The following is a 15,178-nucleotide window of genomic DNA, read 5'->3' on the forward strand; positions in this document are numbered from 1 at the left end:
TTTTAAAACCAAAGAAGCCATCCTCCTCAAAGCTAAAAAGAGGTACCACAGATTTTGGTGGGGCCTAAATCAGTCTATATGCCAGATGGAATCTGGCAAAGTGCCTCCCTGCTCCCTCTGACACGAGCACTACAGGAAGCTGGTGTCTCATAAAGGTGGAGTTACTGAACTCCCTTGCCATCTCTCACTAACCTGGAACTGTAACCTTAGCTTGCCTTACCTTCATTGGATTTATCTGGACAAAGACTAGGTGAGCCTATCCTGCTTTTCACTGGGCTTACAGCATCAGGTGGGCTAGTCTTAGAGGAACTGCAGTCAAGGTAGCTTAATCCCAAAAAAGAACATGAGTATGCAGATCAACCATTATACATTATAACTTGTAAATATTAGTGAATGCCAGCTTACTCTTTCTGTGTTCAAATCGTTTTTTTATATTGCTCTCTCTGGTGTTGTGGGCGTCCATTCCTTGTGAGGGCAAATGAAGCCCAAGCTGCAGACTTCCTTGATTACAGCCGACTGCTCTGCCTCGCCGGCCAAGTAAATCTCGCTCATGCACAGTATTGGGCTCCCGGCCACGCATGCGCAGTATAAAAGCCACGTCCCTTGAAATCTCCACATAAAAATAAAAAGCAATCCTCCTTTCCCAGGCAGAAATTATCTCCCCTATGTGTATAAAGCACATCGACCTTTGCAGTCTCCTATGTCCGCCCACTTCCAACCCCCTTCAACCCTGCAGCCATCCTCGGCTTTACAGTCACTCCCCACAGCTTTGCTCCACTCTCCCCACCTCCTCCACTGCCAGCAAACTCTCATGAGAGTGAGAGGGAAAAAAAAAAACACTGTTGAGACATCTGACATTTATCTCCCGGGAGCCAGTGCAAATGCAGGAAACAACATCATTAGCCTAGGTGTTTTTCAAGCAGGGAACACAGGAAATACATAAAATAAGGTATTTCATGTCACCAAATTAAATGTTTTTATTCTCAATAAGTGCACAGCAAGGGGTGAATATTTAATTGAATGAAAGAAGAAAAAAAAAATGAAGGTCTGCTTTAAGTGTAGCAAAAAATATTATAGCACTTTTCCGTTCCAGTGTGGGCACATCAAGCTACTGATGAGCTCCACCGTGCAGTTTCCCACACTTCTTTCTTCACCAATCCACCTACAGTGGTAAGCCATTTCAACTGCCTGTACCAGTTTCCCAAGCACATTTTCCTGAGCTGATGGTTTTGCCATAACACTTCCCATTAAGGCACCCTCAAGCTGAAACATTCCTGCCATTGTCCCTTGCATAGGCTCTGGAGGGCTGTGCGCAGCTTTCTTAGATCCTGGGTGAGAGATCCCTCTACAACTATCTTATTTACAGTCTCTATTATATCATAAGACTCCTCCGGGACCCTACTGGCTGGGTCTTAGTATCTTCAAACTCTTTCACTCTTTGTGCCTTCCTCATACTACTGTTAATATTTAAAAGTGTTGAGGAGGTTAGAAACAGTCATGTTGTTACCAAGTGAAATACCTTAGCAATGTATTTCATTTTAATTATCGTACCTTGTCCTGCTTTCTAGGTAGAAAAGCCAAGCTGCATACTGCTATCTTAGGTGCTACGACCAGTGATTGATTGAGCAAGTACTTTGATCCATATTGCTACATGCATATTCTACTGCTTGGCTTCCTGGGGGAATGGGCCACCGCCCAGGCCACCTCCATTGGTGGTTTTCTTTGTTTTCAGCGAACATGAGCTTCTCATGGGGTCTTTGCAGGGGCATATCTTGATGTTTCCTTAGTTTGGGAAATGTTTACTCAATGTCATTTGCCTAGTTTTCTTTGTTTATATTTGAGCAGATGCTCAGGACCCTTGACAAACCTCCTCCCCTAATAGGTCTTTACCCAGGCAGTACCTGAGTTGATTTTGGGCTCCATGTAAATGCACTCCCTCGCCCTATTTTCACTTTGATCTTTAGCCCTCCAATTTCCCCTTCACCCTACTCTCCCCCTCTTTGAGTATGTTTCTTTTGCCCTGGCAGGGCATTTTACCCTATGATGTTTCTGTTGCGTATCCTCATTTCTCTGCTCCTTTTTATTTATTTTTTTTCATTAATTTTTTCCTCTTTTTTTGTTTTCCTCTTTTTTAGTGGTACCGGGCAGGGCATGATTTGACATACTGCGGAGTTGAATTATTATACTAGGCTGCCATGACCACTAATAAATTGTGCTCCCCTAATTTAAGGGGATTAACAATTCCCCAAAAAAATAAAGTGATCTAAGATACCCTACAGTATGTACAAACAATGCATGCAGGTTCTATTTATCCAAGAAACCCAATTTAAAACCACTTCAGCACCACTCATGCCCATCTGTTTCCTTTGCATGTTACTGGTTGGATCACCCACTGATCTGTTGAAGGAGCTTCATGATTTTTTTTCTACTCCTGAAGTTTAATGTCCTTGCAGACTCAAGATTGTATCATTAACTATAAAGTGAAATGAGCTGTTGTACTGAGTGCCAGATACCATATTTTACTGCTGTCCAAGTCAGGGAATGGTTCACTCATCAGGAGTGTTAGCTTCTGAGTTTCAAACCTATTACTTAAACTTGTATTTGCAACCCCGCCATTTGCTAGACTTGACTAATCCATAGCTACCACATTGGTGGATCAATTTACCATAGAGGGGACACTCCTAGTGATTAAATTATTGCCATCTGGCAAGAGTACGGGCCCTAAACAGCTATTCTAAAGCCTTTTACAAACAATTTTAAGAATCCCTAGCTCCTATCTTAAACGCTACATTTAATGCGATATCTGAATCTTGTTCCTACTGACAATCTCAGGAAGCAAATATTTAGTCCCCAAAGACCAAAAAAGATTATACTCTGTGTTCAAGTTATCGGCCAGGCTCTCTAATCAATGTAGACTTAAAGATTTATGCAAAAATACTGGTGGCTAAGCTTTAACTTCTTTTTCATTCTATTATTAATTTAGACCAAGTTGGTTAGGTATCTGTGCTTGAAGCTTGTGATAATACCATCAAAACTCTAGCACTTACAAAAGAAAAATATTCCCATGTGCCTTCTCATTAAATGCAGAGAAGGGATTTGACTGCCTTAAAGCAGAGTTCCACCCAAAAATGGAACTTCCACTTTTCAAAATCCCCCCCCCCCCCCGGTGTCACATTTGGCACCTTTCAAGGGGGAAGGTAAATCCAGGTATTTGCTCCCACTTCACGGATATCTATGCCATATCTGGCACCTCCTCCTTCCCCCCCCCGCTGTCTTCTGAGAGACGCACAGGTCCCAGAAGACAGCAGGGACCTGTGGGAATGCACAGCGCGACTCGCACAGCAGGGAACCACTGCTCTCAGGTGGAGGCGCCTCCACCTGAGAGCCGTGGGACAGATCAGCTTCAGGTGCCGGCATTGCGCATGCCCTGGACAGGTAAGTGTCCATATTTTAAAAGTCAGCAGCTACAGTATTTGTAGCTGCTGACTTTTAAAAGAAAAAAAAAATGTCAGGACCTCCGCTTTAAAGTGCTAAACACACTATTTAATATGCATTGTCCCGTCTATTTCTATATGTGGATGATGGCACTGTAATTAATGTAATAAAAAACATCTAAGTACCGTTTTTCTAATCAATATACATCTTTCCCAGCCTGTCTGCAGGGAAACATAAGCAGAAGCAGCTTTTAGTCCTCTGCTACTGGTCACATTTTCAAAATAAAAAAAATCAGCCTTTGGAGTGCAGAATAAAAATAAATAAAACAGCAATAAACTGTTTTAAATTATCATACAAATATATTTAGCTGCTACAAAATAATTATAATGTGCTACACCCTCATCTACCAGTACCTACCGGCACTCTCATATAAGCGTGCTACTATGCAATTATACCACCGAAAGTACTGTGCTATATATTAATGTGATCCAAACACATGTGATAATGCACACTTTTTAACTTATAACCACATTTTTAAATAAAATAAAACTGTATATAAACAATAAAGTCCCTCTGACTAAATCTATTGTAGTGTCCTAATAAAGTGTAATGCTGCCTTGCTGAATTAGTTCACCATCAATAATTATGCAATGAAAATCTTCTTGTATGTGCAACCGCCATTAGATGTGCCCTTGCATAGATATGTACAGTCACATGAGCTTGTGTCCTCTACAAGACAAATAATAGCCTTTCTGGTTCCTTGAGTATTGCAAACCTCCGTTAGGAAGAGCTTTTATTTTATTAGATGGTAATTCCCATATTACCGTCACCTCTTCCTCTCTGCTTGATTATATGCAAAAGGAAACTCAAAATAGCGATTTACTGTTTTAAACCAATAAGTCTGCTAAACACTCCCACATACCACTACTTTACATTTGTTGTAAAAAAAAAAAAAAAAAACGTGCAATCAAAAATGAAGATGACTATCTACTGTGACTGCTTAAGTGTTTTATATTTCCACCACCACCTGTGCAGCTGCACCCCTTAAGGAGTGACAGTATATAGTCCTCTTTATTTCTGATTACTCATGTGTTTTTACAAATATGAGTGTTATGTGGAAGTGTTTAGGTTTATTGGTTTAAAACGATAAAGCATTCTGAGTTTCCTTTTGCGTATAATCGAGAGGAGAAGCAGAGGTGAAGCCATCCTAAAGGGGAAGTACCAGCTAATAAAATAAAGGCTCATTCCAGCGGAGGAAGGAACCTGGGAGTCCATTATCTGTCCTGTAGAGGACACAAGCTCATTTGACCCTACATGTATATGTAAGGTCCACTTCTTAAGGTGAGGGCATATCTTATAGTGGTTGCACCGACAAAAAAGATTTTTATTGCACGATTATTGATGGTGAACTAATTCAACAAGACAGCATTAGACTTTTTTAAGGACACTGAATTAAAGTACACTGGTTTTAGTTGGAGAGACGTAATTGTTTATATACATACAGTTTTATTTTTATTTTATTTTGGAAAACGTGGTTAAATATGTGAAAAAGTGTGTATGGATCACAGTAGTATATAGCGCTGTACTTTTGGTGGTATATTTAAAATCAAATATTTATTATTTTGTGGCAATAACATGGTGTGGGAGGATTACTACCAGCCACAGGCTGTGTCATGCCCCCTCCAGTCTGTGTCTTAGAATAAGAGGGAGGTGAAGCCACCATGAATCTACATGTAGTACCCCCCCCCCCCCCCCCCCGAGAGTTTAGCTGGTTAGTGGGCATGAGGGAGGGAGGGAGTGTACTGTAACTTACCACTTTGTATGCACCCACATTTGTGATGCTATAGTCACATGGGCTGCTCAGATGTGATAGGGAGAAAATGCTTAGCATAGAAATTCACTAAATGAGTATGTGCAGAGTTGCCACCACACAAATCCCTAGCTGAATGGGGGACATGAACATAAGGTGGAGAATAGGGAACAGCAGGATCAACCAGTTTTTTGTTTTGTTTTTTGCAGAATACAGGAAACAAATCTCCTAGTGACTGAGTGAGTATGAACAGCATGTAATACAGCATTCATTGATAGTTTTTTTTTTTATGTGGGTTTAGTGACACTTCAATTGGGAATCCGTACAATCACCTCTGGAACTTATCAGCCTACCCAGGAGTTTCTCCATCAAATTATGGCACTATTCGCTTGCCCTAAGTCTAGAATCAAAGTCCATTATCTTCTGTCTACTGCAGTATTCATCTCAAATGGAACCTATCAGGCATATGTCCCCATTCCATGCCTCTTTACATAATGCAATGGGACATTTTGTGAATGCCCTAAGGGCTAATGATTCTATACAAGGCATTGAGATTAAGGGCAACCGTACATGTTAGGTTTATTTGCAGATGACTGTCTATATGTCAAACCCTCGTGCTGCGTTTCCTTCCCATTATGTAAGAGCTGTAACAATTTGGCTCCTTTAGCAATTTTAAAATCAATGCCTCAGTAGCCCCCAGGAGGTTTTACAAGATAGAGTCCCTTTCTACTGGGCATTGCTCAATTAAATGGATAGGAGTGTATTTTACTAAATTATATGAGCTTAACTATCTACCAGTATTTACTGTCGCACAATGTTAACACCAAAGTTGGTAACCCTTGAGGCACTCATGGCCGAGTAGGATGTCCCTCTCTGTAGTTTCTAGATCTTTTTCAGACTCTCCTGATCCGAGTTCCCTGTTATTTTTTTTGTTCTGTACGTAATTCTCTACTTTAGAACCTTTTGCCTCACTCCTCGGCTGAAATACATTATGACATCTGGTTACGCGAAAAGCTGAGGGGATGTGGGTTTGCCTCATCTGGAATTATACTATACAGCAGCATTACTCTGCTGAGTCAATGATTGGTTCCATCATGATCATTCTAAGCTCTGGGTTGGTATAAAATGCAATATTCTTCTGTTACCGCTAAGATCCCTGCCTTGGCTTAATCTTTCTTTTCACCCACCCTCTTCATTGCTCCCCACCTTAGTAGCTTCTCTTTTACATGTTTAGTATTGCTCTATTAAAAAATGCAACATTTCCTCCAACATTGTTCCTATGGTGCTGATCTTGGGGAAACCCAGAGTTTCTCCCAGGCATTCATTGCAAAAGCTTCCTGCAATGGCTAGAATTAAATCTATCCCCTGTGCAACAAGCCATAGGACTGACTAGAATTCTACACCTTAAAGAGTTGTGGCCCCTGAGTCACCATGCCAGGGCCAGTGGCTCTCTTGCTTCCGGTTTCAGCACTTCTGTGCTAGGCTTGCAAGAGCTGAATGGTCCCACAGAGACCTGACCACATTGGAAGCCTTATGCCTGCTTTGAACAGATTGTACAACATCCTTCTTTGGGAAGCTTTCCCCTATCGTCTCATAAGTCAAAGAGAGAAACTTCACATTTCTGATTAGGTGGTATATAAGCCCAACCATATTACACAAGATTATACTGTTGATCTATGACGGGTGCTGGAAATGTAATAAAAACCAAGTAAATTATATATGTATTCAGATTTCCTACCAAATTAAAGCCATATTTGTCCTGGAAAAAAATAGGTGTATAAGAGGTAGAATGCAAAACCAAAACTGTATAATGTGCGGAACCAAGACCTCACCAAAGTTAAAAAAAAAAAAAAAACACTTTAGGGTGCTCACCTTGTAAAACAACCCATTGAGTATACTTCGAAAAAAAAATTATGAAAATCCCCCCCCCCCCTTTTCATAAGTGATCATATACCCTCTGTTCTCAGAGAGCTAGGGGTGGAGAAGCAGCAGCACATGGAACTTCCCAGTGAATGGCTGTGTTTGTGTGTGGTTGGGGGGGGGGGGGGGGGAGTTCCCAGCACAACCAGGAAAATTTATAATGGACTGTGCTCTCATGCCTAGTGTGGTCAGTTTCAATAGGAAAGAAGGAGGACTGTCAGGAACACAAGGTATTTCACACAGAGGAAGTAATACAAAGAGAATATGATGCTTTCATACAAGTATATGGTACAGCAATTCTGTTTCGGTAGAGAGAACTATGAACTAACCTTTGCTCCATTTTATGTCAATACCATATACATTTACATAGATGACATTCAATTTCTGTGTTTTTGCTACAGAGAAAGGGGCTTTTGATTGCATGTTTATGCCATGACTTGGATCACCGGGGGTATACTAACACCTACTTACAAAAGTTTGATCATCCATTGGCAGCATTATATTCCACGTCAACAATGGAACAACACCATTTTTCTCAGACTGTGTCTATTCTGCAGGTAAGGACAGTGTACAATTTTGAGTTGTAGGTAAATATGCTTGCATTTTTACACTTTTGTAGTACTGTATAATGGCAAGCTTTTTAGATTTAGTTAATCTTTTTTAGTACTGAAAATACTATACTGTTTGACACAAGATTTACTTAATGTGTTTATTAATTTGGTTAATCTGTTAATAATTCAATAAAAGTATTAATGGAGCAGGAGAGCATGGTGAGCTCTTGTTAGGGGCAGGATCACTGGTATGTCATCGGCCTTAGTAAGATTCCCCCCCCCCTTTTTTTTTTTGTCCCAGTGGCACCAGTCACCTTGAATGGATGGGGGGGGGGGGACATTTTCTAAATCATTATGCAAACCTGAAAATGATTCTGACCCCAATCTACTGTTTACATTTTTTTAAATTGTTGTTTGTGTTACCTTTGAAGAGATTTTTGACCCTTGCTTATGTCTTAGCATTGGTTAGCAGAACTGGGAGTGAAGAAGATCTTTAAAACATAAACACAGATGGCAATACAAATCTGACAGACTAACAGTTTCCCATAATATCCAAAGATAGGAAAACATTTTGGCTGGAGAATTTCTTGCATAATCTAGAAACAATTGTCTTAAAGAAATTGTAAATTCTGAGTATGTCTCTTGTCATGCAGGATAGTTAACACATTTCATATGTGTTTTGGAGGCTTATAAAGTAATATATGCATGCTTTTAAAATACTGTATAGTGACAAATGTTATCTACAATTCTGGAGCATACACTAAGGGCGGCACAGTGGTGTAGTGGTTAGCACTCTCACCTAGCAGTAAGAAGGGTCGCTGGTTCGAATCCCAACCACGACACTACCTGCCTGGAGTTTGCATGTTCTCCCTGTGCCTGCGTGGGTTTCCTCCGGGTACTCCGGTTTCCTCCCACAATCCAAAGACATGCAGGTAGGTTAATTGGCCTCTGCCCAAAATTGGCCCTAGTATATGAATGGGGACCTTGGATTGTGTGCTCCTTGAGGGTAGGGATCGATGTGAGTGTGCAATGTACAGGGATAGGGAAAATTGTAGACACTCACTCAGGTTGAACTGGATGGACTGGTGTCTTTATTCAACCTTAGAAACTATGAAACTATGAAACTAGTAGGAGGAATGGTATACTCAGAATATAATGCCAAAATTAAAAGACCTGTCATATCTGGGAAATTCAAACTGAGTGGGTGATAAGAATTACCTTTTAAGAAAAGTGTATATCTTTCCCATCTGTCGATCCAAAGGTTTATACATACAGGTGCATCTCAAAAAATTGAATTACCATCAAAAAGTTCATTTATTTCAGAAATTCAATTCAAAGTGAAACACATATATTATATAAATTCATTAAACACACAGTGATATATTTAAGCATTTCTTTCTTTTAGGTTTGATAATTATGGCTTACAACCAGTGAAAACACAAAATTCAGTATCTCAGAAAATTAGAATATTACATAAGACCAATTAAAAAAAAAAGGATTTTTCATACATAAATGTTGGTTTACAGAAAAGTATGCCCATGTACAGTATACTATGCACTCAACACTTGGTCAGGGCTCCTTTTGCTTGAATTTTGCTGTATCAATGCGGTGTAGGATGGAGGCAATCAGTGACCTTCAGCTCATCTGCATTGTTTGGTCTGGTGTCTCATCTCTCTCTTGACAATACCCCACAGATTCTCTATGGGGTTTAGGTCAGACGAGTCTGCTGGCCAATCAAGTACAGTGATGCCATGATCATGAAATCGGGGTATTGGTACTTTTGGCAGTATGGGTAGGTGCCAAGTCCTGCTGGATAATGAAATCAGCATCTCCATAAAGCTGGTCAGCAGAGGGAAGCATGAAGTGCTGTCGAATTGGTAGAGGGCTGCACTGACTCTGGATAAAACAGTGGACCAACACCAGCAGGTGTCTTGGCTCCTCAAATCATCACTGACTATGAAATTTCACACTGGACCTCATGCAACTTGTGTTTTGTGCCTCTCCACTCTTCCTCCAAACTCTGATACCTTGATTTCCAAATGAAATGCAAAGAGGACTTTGGACCACTGAGTAACAGTTCAGTAGTTTTTCTCCTTAGCCCCCAGGTTAGATGCTTCTGACGACGTCTCTGGTTCAGGAGTGGCTTGACACAAGGAATGAGCCAATGTCCTGGATACCTCTGTGTGGTGGCTCTTGAAGCACTGACACCAGCCGTAGTCTACTCCTTTTGAATCTCCCTGAAATTATTGAATGGCCCTTGCTTCACAATCCTCACAAGGCTGTGGTTATCCGTGTTGCTTGTGCACCTTTTTCTACTACACTTTTTCCTTCCATTCAACTATCCAATAATATGTTTGGATACAGCACTCTGTGGACAGCAAGTTTCTTTAGCAATGGCCTTTTGTGACTTACCCTCCTTGTGGAGGGTGTTAATAAATGTCTTCTGGACAACCGTCAAGATAGCAGTCTTCACCATGATTGTGTAACCTACTGAACCAGACTGAGAGACCATTTAAAGGCTTCTGAAACCTTTACTGTTTTTTTGTGTTAATTAACTGATTAGAGCGTGACACATGAGTCTATATTATAAAAAATGTTCACAATATTCAAATTTTCTTAGATACTGAATTTTGGGTTTTCACGAGCTGTAAGTCATAATCATCAATGTTAAAAGAAATAACTGCTTGAAATATATCATTGTGTAATGAATCTATAATTTAACTTTTTGAATTGAATTACTGAAATAAACTTTTTGATGATATTCAATTTTTTTGAGATGCACATGTAAATTAATCTTTAAGCTTTCCTGTTATAACTGACCAAGGTCTCCTACATCACCACCACTACGCTAGAGTCTTATCAGTGGTCAGTTAATGTGACTTGCAGACTCACTAACCAATTGGAAAGTTTGGGTGGGCTGGGACTGTGCTTAACTTTCACAGGGAAAGGTAACATTTACATACTTCAACTTTCCCCTGTTTTAACATTGTTTTTCATTGAACTTGCCATTTTTTCATCATATGCTCAGTTTGAGGCTCTTTATTTTAACACTACCCTAAACACACATACTTGGGTTATACTGTATTATAACATATCTATATATTATCTAACCAGACTGTCCTGAGTTGGACAAATAGTGATCTCATATTGTAAAATAAAGTGCTTGTTTAATATATTCTATTATTTTTAGTAATTTTTGTATACCTTTAATAATCTAGGTAATATATTTTGTGGTACATTGAAATATTTCCCTTGACATTTTTTGCATTTTCAGATTAAATGTTTACTGAAAGATACAGTATCTCACACAATTTAGTACACCCCTCACATTTTTGTAAATATTTTTTTATATCTTTTCATGTGACAACACTGAAGAAATTACACTTTTGCTACGATGTAAAGTAGTGAGTGTACAGCTTGTATAACAGTGTAAATTTGCTGTCCCCTCAAAATAACCCAATGCCATTAATGTCTAATCCGCTGGCAACAAAAGTGAGTACACTCCTGTGAAAATGTCCGAATCGGGCCCAAAGTGTCAATATTTTGTGTGGCCACCATTATTTGCCAACACTGCCTTAACCCTCTTGGGCATGTAGTTCACCAGGGCTTCACAGGGTTGCCACTGGTGTCCTCTTCCACTCCTTCATGATGACATCACAGAGCTAGTTAGAGACCTTGCGCTCCTCCACCTTCCATTTGAAAATATCCCACAGATGCTCAATAGGGTTTAGATCTGGAGACATGCTTGGCCAGTCCATCACCTTTACCCTCAGCTTCTTTAGCAAGACAGTGGCTTGGAGGTGTGTCTGCGGTCGTTATCATGTTGGAATACTGCCCTGTGGCCCAATCTCAAAAGAGAGGGTGTCATGCTCTGCTTCAGTATGTCACGGTACATGTTGGCATTCATGGTTCCCTCAATAAACTGTAGCTCTCTAGTGCTGTCAGCACTTATGCAGCTGCAGACCATGACACTCCCACCACTATCCTTGACTGTAGGCAAGACACTTGTCTTTGTACTCCTCACCTGGTTGCAGCTTGATCTTGGTCTTATCAGACCACAGGACATGGTTCCAGTATTCCATGTCCTTAGTCTGCTTGTTTTCAGCAAACTGTTTCCAGGCTTTCTTATGCATCATCTTTAGAAGAGGCTTCCTTCTGGGATGACAACCATGCAGACCAATTTGATGGATATAACACTAAGCATGTGCACTCAACTTCTTTGGTTGACCATGGCGAGGTTGGTTCTGAGTGCAACCTGTCCTGTTAAACCGCTGTTAAACCATGCTGCAGCTCAGTTTCAGAGTCTTGGCAATCCTCTTATAGCCTAGGCCATTTTTATGTAGCGCAACATTTCTTTTTTTCAGATCCTCAGAGAGTTATTTTGCCATGAGGTGCCATGTTGAACTTCTAGTGACCAATATTAGAGAGTGAGAGCGATAACACCAAATTTAACATACCTGCTCCCCATTCATACCTGAGACCTTTGTAACACTAACAAGCCACATGACACCAGGGAGGGAAAATGGCTAATTGGGCCCAATTTGAACATTTTCACTTAGGGGTGTACTCACTTTTGTTGCCAGCGGATTAGATATTAATGGCTGTGTGTTGAGTTATTTTGAGGGGGCAGAAAATATACACTGTTCTACAAGCTGTACACTCACTACTTTACATTCTAGCAAAGTGCCATTTCTTCAGTGTTGTCACGTGAAAAGATAGAATAAAATATTTACAAAAATGTGAGGGTTGTATTCACTTTTGTGAGATACTGTATATGGATTGCTGGCATCTCCTTCTGAAAATGATGGTTGTCTGGTTTTGAAGTTAATCCAATGACTTCCTGTGCAGAATAAATACACATATCAGAAGCTCTTTGCTTGTAGTATGTTTGAGTATGTTTATGATCAAAAAATGAATGAAACCAGTGTCAATATGACCCAACCCCAAAAATTACCATTGCAAGAAGGTGGTCAGCAATAGCAGACTACATTTTTCAACCAGAACAATTTTTTTCAGTAAAATCCTTTTCTTGGAGTTCATTGAGGGACACAGGATTTGAAAACATTTTGGTTATACTGTTGCCTACTGGAAATTTTGAACACAAACAGTGACCAGCCTAGTAGAACACCTCTCCTTCCCAGTATATATTAGTTTTGTAACCAAACAGTGCTGCGTGCAAGACTATAAACACACAGGTGAAACATGTGAACCTCGAACACCTAAAGAGGATTTTACCGTGATGACAAAATCCTGGTTTTCTGTCTCGTTCATTGAGGGACACAGGATTCAAAGACATTTAGGCTGTTCAAAAGCAGTTCAAGTGAGAGGTGGGCAACACCATGAACGAAACAGACCCAACTATAAGCATGCAGGGAAGTTGCCTGATGGACAGAACTGGCACCAGAAAAGGTCTGGACAACTTATAGAATGGTCCAAAAGAAGACCAGGTGGCTGTCAATCTGGGAAACAGTTGCTTGGTGATGAAAAGCCCAAGTAGTAATCACAGATCTAGTATATTCCCTGAAAGGAAAGGGAGAAACCCAGTCCTTGAGAACATAAGCTGATTTGTCTAAAAACCAATGGAGGTAGTGACTGTGAGAAAGACATGCACAGCTCGTACTAAATCCAGACAATGAAAGGTAATTTACTTTTGATGAACTGGAGCGGAGGGCCAGAAGCACAATGTCCTGTTTAAGGTGAAAGGCCTGAAACTACCTTGTGAAAGAAGACTTTCTACTTCTCTTGTTGCAAGGAGACTTACAGTTCCTTCTTGATGGTTGATATACACCACTGCCATGGTATTGCCCAACTGGATTCTGATTGGAGACCCCCAGATGAGATGTCCAGCATTGTAGAAGTAGGGAGCCCTCCAGGAACTGGCAGGGTTTCTGGAACGCTTATCCAGCCTATCGGGCTGTTATCTGTTTTGGTGATCTTCTAGGAGATCTGAAGGAAGGGCTTGCCCAACTCCAGAGGTGGATGTCTGAGCCACCAGGCCAAAGACAACCTGGTCTTTGGTGTCAGGCAAAAAGATTTGTCCTTCACTGAAAGAATATTGAGTTGAAGGGGTCTGAAAGCACAGAATTTGAAGTTTTTTTTTTTTTTTATGGAAGAAAAACTCTGGCTGCAAAGGATCAGATCCAGATACTCCCAAGTGATAAGCTTGCTCTTGAATCCAACTGAACTTTTTCAAGGTCTTAGCTGTTCACTCCACGTTGTTGGGCAAGATCTGTGCCAACTGTTCCCTCAACAAAAGGTTGTCCAGACATTCCATAATGGGGATCACCTGGGACTATAAAAAGGCAAAGGGGTAGAACTTTGGAATATAATAAAGCTGGATCCCTTCCATTTAGTCCATTCTCATGTTTAATAGACTAAGATCATGTCCATGGCAGGTTGCACTGCAGGTCCTGCCGGGGAAAAGTGATTTTAGAAAGTGCCTTTAGCAGTTTACCTATAGGATCTTTAAACAGCCTAACCTCTACAGGGATCTTCTGAGCTTTATTAAGGTGGGCAACTGACAGACCAACTACAGGAAACAGACCACTTCTTAATAAAGTCCTCCTCAAACGCGTATTGCACTGCAAAATGTTTGGGAAGTATAAACCTTTCATCAGGAGTTTTCCAGTTAGTGTAGAGAACATTTGGAAATTGTGTATGCATGGTAAAAGTTTTAATGGTCTTAGGACCAATCGGGGTCTGTAGACAGATAATAGCACTAGTAGAAGCTATAGGCTGCACCATCATCTTTAACTTGGTGCTCATTGTGTCAGTAAGAACCAGAGAGTTGGCTTACCTGGCAGCTGCCTGCAACTCCTTTGGGACAACTTCATCATGCTAGGATTTTTGAGTCTCCTATTCAGATTGAGCCTTTGTTCCTGAAGGCTCAGAAGCTGTTAAGGCTGCAAGCAGACCAGATAATGATTATGCAGGGAAAGGTGTACCTGTACCCTTATGTCCTCTTCTATCAGAGTTGGCAATTCAAATGTAATTTTAGTCCACAAAATCCTGCCACATTAAATCCAGGGAGATGGACACACTTGTCAGTGTCAAGGAGGACTCCCAGGCATGTAAGGCCCTAAGCACAGAACAATATTTCAAGGCTGAGGGTGTCAGGTTCTTGAGAGAGAATGCAGCAGGCATTTGATTGTGAGCTGTAGAGACCTTATTTACTGAGACGGCTCTTCTTGCATTTGTGATCCAATGTGGTGCTATGTAAAATTCTCAAATACAAGGTTAAAAAAAACCTTGATCACTTAGAACCGACTGCTGCAAGCAGATAAGGTTCAAATAGCCTAAGGTGATGAGGTAGGCAGCAGCATGGACTAACCAAGGTGAAATGGTGTGTGTCTTGTGATGAGGATCAATAGTGAGAAGGTGCTACTCCATGCTATATGACAGAAAAACAAGCGTGGAATGTGTGCCCATGACATAACACTCCACCTCTCAGTGTTTTAACCCT

At 40.6% G+C, this 15,178-nt stretch overlaps 1 protein-coding gene across 2 annotated transcripts in view; it reads left to right on the top strand.

Moving 5' to 3' along the window:
* The window catches only part of PDE10A (phosphodiesterase 10A), a 453,343-nt gene that overhangs the window by 347,089 nt on the left and 91,076 nt on the right, over window positions 1-15,178 (top strand). For both annotated transcript variants that reach the window (XM_077486632.1, XM_077486633.1), the window contains exon 17: window positions 7,567-7,722. In XM_077486632.1, the coding sequence (XP_077342758.1) occupies window positions 7,567-7,722 (156 nt within the window). The remainder of the gene's footprint in view (window positions 1-7,566; window positions 7,723-15,178) is intronic.

Source organism: Lithobates pipiens, unplaced genomic scaffold (genome assembly GCF_037356315.1).
Source record: "Lithobates pipiens isolate NorthernLeopardFrog02 unplaced genomic scaffold, aLitPip1_a1.2 Scaffold_18, whole genome shotgun sequence".
NCBI classification, from domain to species: Eukaryota; Metazoa; Chordata; class Amphibia; order Anura; family Ranidae; genus Lithobates; species Lithobates pipiens.